Below are 10,829 nucleotides of genomic sequence, written 5' to 3' on the forward strand. Positions count from 1 at the left end.
CAGGGGTTCGAACAGTGAGCAGAAAGGTATTATACCTTTGCTTGAGTGCCTTGGAGATGGCTTGAATGAGGTGGTGAGACTTGGAGGGTGATTACGTGGGAATGAGTGTGGTATGGGGTGTTTGTGCTTGAGCTTTCCTTCTTCTTTCTTGGAGAGAAATTGGTAACCCTTTGAAATGAAGGATGGGGGGGTTCTTATAGAAGGAGGAATTGGTTGGTGGCTAGACAAGGCCATGCAACCAGCCAACAAGGCTGGTCACAATTGCTTGGTGGAGAAATGGGGTGGCAAAGGTGATGGGAGAATGGGGTTGAGGTGGTGCAAGGGGAGCCCCCCAGAACGCTGTTCAGTCGACGAAACGGGGTCACATAGGCCTGTAGCCCCCTGATCACCACGCAAACCGGGTGAAAATGATAGGTGTTTACCATCGCGCGAGTCAGTGAGACCATCGCGCGAGGGTCAATAGTCAAAACTTTGACTTTGACCACCACCTGGCAAGTGAATCATCGCGCGAGGGTCCCAGTGCATCGCACGACTGTCAAACCTGAGGCCCAGGTTTGGACTCAAGGGTTTTCAGGGCGAAGGATGGGTTTCACACACACGCCAAACTTAAGCCATTCCAAGTTCTCGAGATTGTTTTCGACCTGATTCATCATCAGGGAAACAAGAAACCGAAAAACAAAGTAAAACGATCGGAAAATCAGATTGGGGTGTCTACAGTAGTCCTTCTTTGACGGCACGCGGAGCACCATTGGCTGGCACGGGTAACGTCAAAGATTTCTAGACACCCATCCAATCCACCCAAAAGCCGATTTAAACGAAAAGTGCAAGCATGCATATACAAATACCATGCACCAACGGATCGGTGAGCAGATTGATTGCTGATCCGAATTTGGACGGATAGATCGTCGTTGATTTGAAATTGGACGGATAGATCGTCGCTGATTTGAATTTGGACGGATGGATCGTCGCTGATTGATAATCGGACGGATAGATCGTCGTTGATTGATAATTGGATGGATAGATCATCATTGATTGATAATCGGACGGATAGATAGTCACTGATTTGAAATTGGACGGATAGATCGCCGCTGATTTGAAACTGGACGGATTGATCATCGCTGATTCGAAATTGGACGGATGGATCGTCGCTGATTGATAATCGGACGGATAGATCGTCGCTGATTGATAATCGGACGGATAGATCGTCGTTGATTGATAATGGGACGGATAGATCGTCGTTGATTGATAATGGGACGAATAGATCGTCGCTGATTTGAAATTGGACGGATAGATCGCCGCTGATTTGAAATTGGACGGATTGATCGTCGCTGATTCAAAATTGGACGGATGGATGTCGCTGATTGATAATCGGACAGATAGATCGTCGCTGATTGATAATCAGACGGATAGATTGTCGCTAATTTGAAATTGGACGGATAGATCGTCGCTGATTGATAATCGGACGGATAGATCGTCGTTGATTGATAATTGGACGGATAGATCGTCGTTGATTGATAATCGGACGGATAGATCGTCACTGATTTGAAATTGGACGGATAGATCGTCGCTGATTCGAAATTGGACGGATGGATCGTCACTGATTTGAAATTGGACGGATGGATCATCGCTGATTGATAATCGGACGGATAGATCGTCGCTGATTGATAATCGGACGGATAGATCGTCGCTGATTTGAAATTGGACGGATAGATCGTCGCTGATTGATAATCGGACGGATAGATCGTCGTTGATTTGAAATTGGACGGGTAGATCGTCACTGATTGATATAAAGGACATCTCGAAGGGATCCTAAAACCAATTGCAAGGCTCGAGCAAGACTCCTGGGCCATCATCAAAGCGATACACATGATCGGCCCTGAACAAGAGGCTAAGCTTAGCGATCGGCCCAGTCGTACAATCGCGCGATGAAGCCACACCATCGCACGATGGTTCCCCGTTAGGGCCTGGGTCTGAAACCAGCCCAGATCCGGCCCGCACCCATTTTCTTCTCTTTTCTTCCCGGGGATGCTATAGGAACTGATGCTTAGCGGTTTCAAAACTTCAAAACTCTCAACTCCTCTCAAACTCTCCAAACCCCAACTCAAACCCTTCGATTTCTTCACGAAAATCGAAAGGAATCCACGCACAAACACTCACCCATGGCGGAACACGGCAATGGTGGCGGTGGAGGAGAGGCAGTTGATCGTCGAGAGGACGAAACCATGGAGGTCGGTACAAGAGATCAACAGCAGTTAGAGGAGGCCACGGATACTGGTGCAACGGCCACAGGCGGCGGCGATGGCGTTCAGGGCCACGAGCAGGAGGTGGGTGGCGAAGGCGATCGTCGCGCGACAGTGGAGGTCGAGGCCGTGAGGGCTGGAGTCGTGCAACTGGACCCGAGCGAGGCCGTGTGTGAGACCCTGCTCTTATAATAAAAGTAGAACATAAAGTAGAGTTAATTTAATTATATTTGTGTGTGAGGGTTTATAAAGTGATTTTCCTAAACTATAAGGATGTAACTGTAAAAAAAAAAAAAGATGGCATGTGCTGTGTGTGCACGTGGAAAGCATTTGTTGTGCATGTGTGTGTATGTGACACATATCTAATGGAAAGAAGCAAAACAAAAAAAAAAAAGAACGAACAAGGGAGATCAGAAAACAGAGAAGAAGAAGAGGCAACGGAAAAGAGGGGAAAGAGAAGAAAAAGGGAGAAAAAAAAAAAGAATTAGGTTTGTGGTAAGTGCTTTAATTTTCTTCTTAATTTGGGTGTGTTATGATTTGTTTACATTCCTCTCTAATTAACTCTAGGGTTTGTGTAGGATTTGAATTAAGAAACTCAAACACAAGTTTTTGGTGCTGGGAATAGATTTCTTAGATACTTAAACTAAATTTTTTTTGGTGAGATTAATATATAATACCTAATTAGCTGGTTGGAATGGAAGGACATGATTGGAACCTACTCCTATTGTAGTTGGACATGTGAATTTGCTGGTAAAAAACGTACCTTGAAGTGCTGAAACTAGAAATCAAGTGCTGAACTTATGATTTCGAAGCTGTGAAGTATATTTAAAGTGCAAAAATTACTTTTTGTGTGTTGAAATGTGATTCTATGTGCAGCCATTGAGAACCTAATTGCAGAAAATGTGTGCTTTTGGTGCTAAAACTGAGTATAGCCGCTGGAACTTGGAATTTGGATGCCAAAACTGCATGTCTGGATGTAGGAATTACATACCAGATGTTGAATTGCAACTTGAGCTATAAGAACTTGTATCAAAGAAGTGGCCAGAAATCAATTAGGATACTTAGTTAAGGAGATAGTATAGAGAAAATGGTTGTTGGTGTTTAACTTTTTGGGCATTTCTATACTAATACTTACATGTATGAATTTATGTGCTGTACGCCAGGTTCGGAAGCGACAACGAGCACCGTGACTCCACGTAGGGAGTGAGCTCGTGTTGGTACCTTTTTGGCTGGACCTCGAGGTGGGTGTTCTTATTTTTAATAGCGGAAGATGAGACACGGTGTAAAGTTAATTTTCGTATTGAAATGGTTAATATTTGGCTTGAGCTCCTAAGCGAGAATATGATCGTAGCCTTAGTGGCGTTATAATATGGCCTTAGTGGCGTTATTGAATATTGCCTTAGTGGCGTGAATAAATATTGCCTTAGTGGCGTGACGACTATTGCCTTAGTGGCGTAAAGAGTATTGCCTTAGTGGCGTTGATATGGAAATTGCCTTAGTGGCGTTATGAATATTACGTAATGGAACGTTATTGTGGGCTGAATATTCTTGTTTTAAATTGTTGATAGCACTTGTCTTTATTGCTTCTCTTATTACGAATAAGCACATTCACTGAGCAAGTTGAAAGCTCACACCCCCACAATGATTTCTTTTCAGGTGCGTGACGGCACGCGGGTCCATTGCAGAGTCTAGACAGGAGTTGTGTATATAGAAGTCTAGCTTTTTGACTCTTTTGATTATGTGCCTATTTTTGGAGCTTGTATATGTTGTAAATACCTGTGGGCACGTCTTGTATGACAGTTATTTTCGTATATATGCAAGTTAAGTTTTTTTTTATGAGTTGGACACCTAGCTAGTGCTTTTATTTACTGTTTGAGCAGGGCCAAGGCGTAGGTCCATCCCATTTGAAAAATAAATTTAGTGTGGTGTTTTCCGGGATGGGGTGTGACAAATTTTGGTATCAGAGCCTATGGTTATTAGGTTCTGTAGACATTTTTGAGTCTAGAACTTGCAGTGGACCACAGGGAGTCAGTTAAGTTGGTGGTTAGCTTATCTTTGCATGTGTGGTAAATATTTAACTGCAATGATATTTGTTGCTTATCTTGAGTTCAATGGCAGACAAAGTTATGGACGGTCAGGAGAAAGATTCAGGGGATCAAGTAGGTCAACGTGACCCTAGTGCTCAAAGTCAATCGGATATCATGCAGGCTCTTGCACGGTTTATTGAGTTTCAAACGGGTGCACAAGCAAGCTCATCAAATCAGCCACGTAGTACCGTTCATGAACAGTTTATGAAACTTCAACCTCCAACATTCTCTGGTGGTGTGGAACCATTGGAAGCAGAGGAATGGCTAAAGAGGATGGAGTCTATTTTCGATGTTATGAGTGTTTCTGAAGATCAAAAAGTTACTCTTGCTCCTTTCATGTTAAAAGATCAAGCTCGATTTTGGTGGGAAGCTACGAAAGGGTTGCTGACTACACCAGCAATTGGGGAACCGGAGCCTCCAATGCCAAAAAAAGTTACTTGGAAAGAATTTATTGCGGCCTTCAATGATCAATACTTTCCTCTGTTGTATCGATATGATATGGAGCACGAGTTTTCAAGTTTGAGGCAGGGAAGTATGTCTGTTGCTGAATATGATGCTAAATTCATCAAATTATCTCGGTTTGCACCAGACTTAATCCGTACAAAGGATGCTAAGTGTAGAAGATTTTAGTTTGGTTTGGATCCCGACATTCGAGCTGGAGTTGCTACTCATGAAGCAAAGAGATATTCTGACTTGGTACACAAATTAAAGATTTCAGAAAAGAGTGTTAATGAGAAGAAAGAAAGGCAAGCACAATATAGGAGGGGTCGATTTGAGGCTGGATCATATAGACAGAGGTTTCAGGGATCTCAATTGAGCGGAGTGCAGGGTAGGCCACAACAGAATGTTTCATTTGGTGGTCACCAGGGTCAGAGTTCTCAGAAACAACAACCTAGACAACAAACAAGTGTTTCCTCAGGTAGTGGTACACGAGATATTACTTGTTTCAGTTGTGGAGCGAGTGGACATATGGCACGAGACTGTAAAGGAAAACAACAAGAGAGATGTTATCATTGCAACCAACCTGGGCACAAGATTCGTGATTGTCCAGTGACATCTGTTTCTTCTCCGTCGATGGGTAGTGTAGCTGGTGGTAGTACAACTTCATCTAGGACTCCTCAGAGAGGTGGAGGATCTTCCAGTGGACCTCGCACTCAGGCCAGGGTATTTGCTATGACTCGGCAAGATGCTCAGGCGACACCTGATGTTGTTACAGGTACACTTAATGTTTCTAGTAGGGATGCACATATTTTAATTGATCCTGGCTCTACTCATTCGTATGTGTCCCTAACATTTGGCATGCATTTAAATCAGCCCCTTACATTATTAGATCATTGCTTATCTGTGTCTACTCCCATTGGGGAAGTGGTGTTGGTAGATGTGACATATAGGGGTTGTGTGGTACGTGTGGGTGAAAAAGAATTACCTGTGAATTTAGTGCCTCTTGACATACATGATTTTGATATAATATTGGGCATGGATTGGTTGGCGTCATATCATGCTTCTATAGATTGTTTCAAAAAAGAGGTAATATTTCGGGTTCCTAATGAATCTGAGGTTAAATTTTGTGGCGAGCGCAATGTTACTTCTACTTGTCTTATATCAGCAATTGAAGCCAGGAAATTGCTCAGGAAGGGTTATGAATGTTATTTGGCGCATGTGATAGATACAACAAAATTAGAGATTAAATTGGAGGATATTCCAGTGGTGCGGGAATTTATCGATGTGTTTCCAGAGGAGTTGCCGGGAATTGTGCCGGATAGAGAGGTAGAGTTTTCTATTGAGTTACTTCCAGAGACTGCTCCTATATCTATAGCACCGTACCGAATGGCTCCTACCGAGTTGAAAGAATTAAAAATTCATCTGCAAGATTTGCTTGACCGAGGTTTTATTCAACCTAGTGTGTCACCTTGGGGAGCTCCAGTGTTGTTTGTTAAAAAGAAGGATGGCACATTGAGATTGTGTATTGATTATCGTCAGCTCAATAAGGTAATAGTGCGCAACAAGTATCCTTTACCTCGGATTGATGATTTATTTGATCAGTTGCAGGGAGCTACAGTGTTTTCAAAAATTGATCTCCGATCGGGGTATCACCAACTAAAAGTGAAAGATAGTGATGTTCCAAAGACTGCTTTTCGTACGAGATACGGGCATTATGAATTCCTGGTTATGCCTTTCGGGTTGACTAATGCTCCAGCCGTGTTTATGGACTTACTGAATCGGGTATTTCAGCCTTATCTTGACTCGTTCATTATTGTCTTTATTGATGATATCTTGATATACTCACGAAGCAAAGAGGAACATGTGAAGCACCTACGCATTGCATTGCAGACTCTACGAGAAAAGCGATTGTTTGCAAAGTTTAGCAAATGTGAGTTCTGGTTGGATAGAGTGGTTTTCTTGGGACATGTGATATCTGGAGATGGAATTTGTGTTGACCCTGCAAAGGTGAAAGCTGTAGTTAAATGGGAATGCCCAACGAATGTCTCTGAGATTCGAAGTTTCTTGGGTTTGGCGGGCTATTATCGTCGATTTGTTAAAGCTTTCTCAGCGATTGCTAGACCATTGACTAGATTGACTCAGAAAGCAGTGAAGTTTGAGTGGACTGACGCTTGTGAGCAGAGTTTTCAAGAGCTAAAGGCTAGATTGGTTTCAGCTCCAGTTTTGACTATTCCTTCTGGCGTGGGAGACTTTGTTATCTATAGTGATGCTTCACACCAGGGTTTGGGATGCGTGTTGATGCAGCGTGGAAAGGTAATTGCTTATGCTTCAAGACAGTTAACGAACCATGAACGCAATTATTCAACTCATGATTTGGAGTTAGCGGCAGTTGTGTTTGCATTAAAGTTGTGGAGACATTATTTATATGGCGAAGCTTGTGAGATTTTTACCGACCATCAGAGTTTGAAATATTTGTTTACACAGAAGGACTTGAACTTGAGACAAAGACGATGGATAGAGTTAATTAACGATTATGATTGCAGTATTCACTACCATCCTGGAAAAGCAAATGTTGTGGCAGATGCTTTGAGCAGAAAATCTTCAGGTAGATTGGCATGTGTGCAATGTACTCGTGTTGATATTTTTACCGAGTTGAATTTGATGGGTGTGCAATTAGTCTCGACAAATACTAATGCTTTGATAGCACATTTTAGAGTGAGACCTCTATTAATTGATTGGATTCAGGAGACCCAATATCGAGAAAGTTGAAGAAATTTATCGATGGAGTGAGAGATGGGACGCGGACAGACTTTGTTATTCGGGATGGGTTATTGTTATTTGAAAATCGATTGTGTGTACCTAGGGACCAAGCTTTAAAGAGAGAGATTTTGGAAGAGGCACATAGTTCAGCTTATACTATGCATCCAGGTAGTACAAAAATGTATCGCGATCTTAGGGAGCACTATTGGTGGATTGGGATGAAGAGGGAGATAGCTCAGTTTGTGGCTCGATGTTTGGTATGTCAACAAGTAAAGGCCGAGCATCAACGACCTGCAGGTTTATTGCAACCTCTTCCTATTCCTGTATGGAAGTGGGAGCATATTACGATGGACTTTGTGAGTGGACTTCCTCGTTCTCAAAAAGGCTATGATTCTATTTGGGTGATTGTGGATCGGTTGACAAAATCTGCGCATTTTCTACCTGTCAATACGACTTATACGATTGATAAGTATGCTAAATTGTATGTTGATGAGATTATCCGTTTGCACGGGGCTCCTGTGTCGATTGTTGCTGACCGGGATCCTAGATTTACTTCCAGATTTTGGCCGAGTTTGCAACAAGCGATGGGTACTACTTTTAAGTTTAGTACAGCTTTTCACCCTCAGACTGACGGGCAATTTGAGCGGACTATTCAAACTTTAGAAGATATGTTGCGTGCTTGTGTATTGGACTTCAAAGGCAGTTGGGATGCTTATATGTCGTTGATGGAATTTGCTTATAATAATAGCTATCAGACTAGCATTGGCATGGCACCTTACGAGGCTTTATACGGTTGGAGATGTAGGACTCTTGTATGTTGGAGTGAAGTTGGGGAAAGGTGGTTGTCGAAACCAGAGTTGGTTCAAGTCACTGTTGATAAAATTAAAGTGGTTCGTGATCGTTTGAAAATTGCACAAAGTCGCCAGAAAAGTTATGCAGATAAGCGGAGGAGAGATTTAGAATTCGCAGTGGGTGATTGGGTGTTTCTTCGAGTATCACCATGGAAAGGAGTTATGAGGTTCAAAAAGAAAGGCAAGTTGAGTCCACGATATATTGGGCCGTATGAGATCATTGAACGGATTGGGTCTATGGCGTATCGTCTGGCATTGCCACCGGAGTTGAGCCGACTCGACGATGTGTTTCATGTCTCCATGTTACGAAAATATATTGCAGATCCGTCTCATGTGTTGACTTCCGAGCCGATAGAGCTAAAAGAGGATCTAACTTATGTGGAGCAGCCAGTAGAAATTTTAGATCGCAGAGATCAAGTTTTGCGCAATAAGACTATTCCATTGGTGAAAGTCTTGTGGAGGAGCCACGCGGTTGAGGAGGCAACTTGGGAGACTGAGGAAAGTATGATAGCTCAATATCCACATTTGTTTCCACAAGGTAAGTGAATTTCGGGGCGAAATTCTTTTAACGGGAGGATAATTGTGAGACCCTGCTCTTATAATAAAAGTAGAACATAAAGTAGAGTTAATTTAATTATATTTGTGTGTGAGGGTTTATAAAGTGATTTTCCTAAACTATAAGGATGTAACTGTAAAAAAAGAAGAAGATGGCATGTGCTGTGTGTGCACGTGGAAAGCATTTGTTGTGCATGTGTGTGTATGTGACACATATCTAATGGAAAGAAGCAAAACCAAAAAAAAAAAGAACGAACAAGGGAGATCAGAAAACAGAGAAGAAGAAGAGGCAACGGAAAAGAGGGGAAAGAGAAGAAAAAGGGAGAGAAAAAAAAAAGAATTAGGTTTGTGGTAAGTGCTTTAATTTTCTTCTTAATTTGGGTGTGTTATGATTTGTTTACATTCCTCTCTAATTAACTCTAGGGTTTGTGTAGGATTTGAATTAAGAAACTCAAACACAAGTTTTTGGTGCTGGGAATAGATTTCTTAGATACTTAAACTAAATTTTTTTTGGTGAGATTAATATATAATACCTAATTAGCTGGTTGGAATGGAAGGACATGATTGGAACCTACTCCTATTGTAGTTGGACATGTGAATTTGCTGGTAAAAAACGTACCTTGAAGTGCTGAAACTAGAAATCAAGTGCTGAACTTATGATTTCGAAGCTGTGAAGTATATTTAAAGTGCAAAAATTACTTTTTGTGTGTTGAAATGTGATTCTATGTGCAGCCATTGAGAACCTAATTGCAGAAAATGTGTGCTTTTGGTGCTAAAACTGAGTATAGCCGCTGGAACTTGGAATTTGGATGCCAAAACTGCATGTCTGGATGTAGGAATTACATACCAGATGTTGAATTGCAACTTGAGCTATAAGAACTTGTATCAGAGAAGTGGAAATCAATTAGGATACTTAGTTAAGGAGATAGTATAGAGAAAATGGTTGTTGGTGTTTAACTTTTTGGGCATCTCTATACTAATACTTACATGTATGAATTTATGTGCTGTACGCCAGGTTCGGAAGCGACAACGAGCACCGTGACTCCACGTAGGGAGTGAGCTCGTGTTGGTACCTTTTTGGCTGGACCTCGAGGTGGGTGTTCTTATTTTTAATAGCGGAAGATGAGACACGGTGTAAAGTTAATTTTCGTATTGAAATGGTTAATATTTGGCTTGAGCTCCTAAGCGAGAATATGATCGTAGCCTTAGTGGCGTTATAATATGGCCTTAGTGGCGCTATTGAATATTGCCTTAGTGGCGTGAATAAATATTGCCTTAGTGGCGTGACGACTATTGCCTTAGTGGCGTAAAGAGTATTGCCTTAGTGGCGTTGATATGGAAATTGCCTTAGTGGCGTTATGAATATTACGTAATGGAACGTTATTGTGGGCTGAATATTCTTGTTTTAAATTGTTGATAGCACTTGTCTTTATTGCTTCTCTTATTACGAATAAGCACATTCACTGAGCAAGTTGAAAGCTCACACCCCCACAGTGATTTCTTTCCAGGTGCGTGACGGCACGCGGGTCCATTGCAGAGTCTAGACAGGAGTTGTGTATATAGAAGTCTAGCTTTTTGACTCTTTTGATTATGTGCCTATTTTTGGAGCTTGTATATGTTGTAAATACCTGTGGGCACGTCTTGTATGACAGTTATTTTCGTATATATGCAAGTTAAGTTTTTTTTTATGCGTTGGACACCTAGCTGGTGCTTTTATTTACTGTTTGAGCAGGGCCAAGGCGTGGGTCCATCCCATTTGGAAAATAAATTTAGTGTGGTGTTTTCCGAGATGGGGTGTGACACCGTGAGTGGCTCGGTAGTAGTTGGTGGCAGTTCCGAGGGTGTAGGCAGTGGAGGCGCCGAGGATGGCGGTGCCGGGTCAAGCGAGACTCCGT

General features: G+C 42.1%; 1 protein-coding gene and 2 long non-coding RNA genes across 3 annotated transcripts; all 3 read left to right on the forward strand.

Moving 5' to 3' along the window:
- The first annotated feature begins 3,408 nt into the window (after positions 1 to 3,408).
- Positions 3,409 to 4,085, forward strand: LOC131308140 (uncharacterized). The gene is made up of 2 exons (XR_009194333.1): positions 3,409 to 3,481; positions 3,897 to 4,085. It is a non-coding gene; the product is annotated as an uncharacterized LOC131308140 (long non-coding RNA).
- A 266-nt stretch (positions 4,086 to 4,351) lies between these two features.
- LOC131306762 (uncharacterized) lies at positions 4,352 to 4,957 on the forward strand. The gene has a single exon (XM_058333186.1). It carries the CDS (start codon positions 4,352 to 4,354, stop codon positions 4,955 to 4,957), a length of 606 nt encoding a protein of 201 aa, XP_058189169.1.
- A 4,818-nt stretch (positions 4,958 to 9,775) lies between these two features.
- On the forward strand, positions 9,776 to 10,621 carry LOC131308139 (uncharacterized). Its single transcript, XR_009194332.1, has 2 exons — positions 9,776 to 10,027; positions 10,429 to 10,621. It is a non-coding gene; the product is annotated as an uncharacterized LOC131308139 (long non-coding RNA).
- Positions 10,622 to 10,829: the final 208 nt, after the last annotated feature.

Source organism: Rhododendron vialii, chromosome 11a, assembly GCF_030253575.1.
Source record: "Rhododendron vialii isolate Sample 1 chromosome 11a, ASM3025357v1".
Classification (NCBI taxonomy): Eukaryota; Viridiplantae; Streptophyta; class Magnoliopsida; order Ericales; family Ericaceae; genus Rhododendron; species Rhododendron vialii.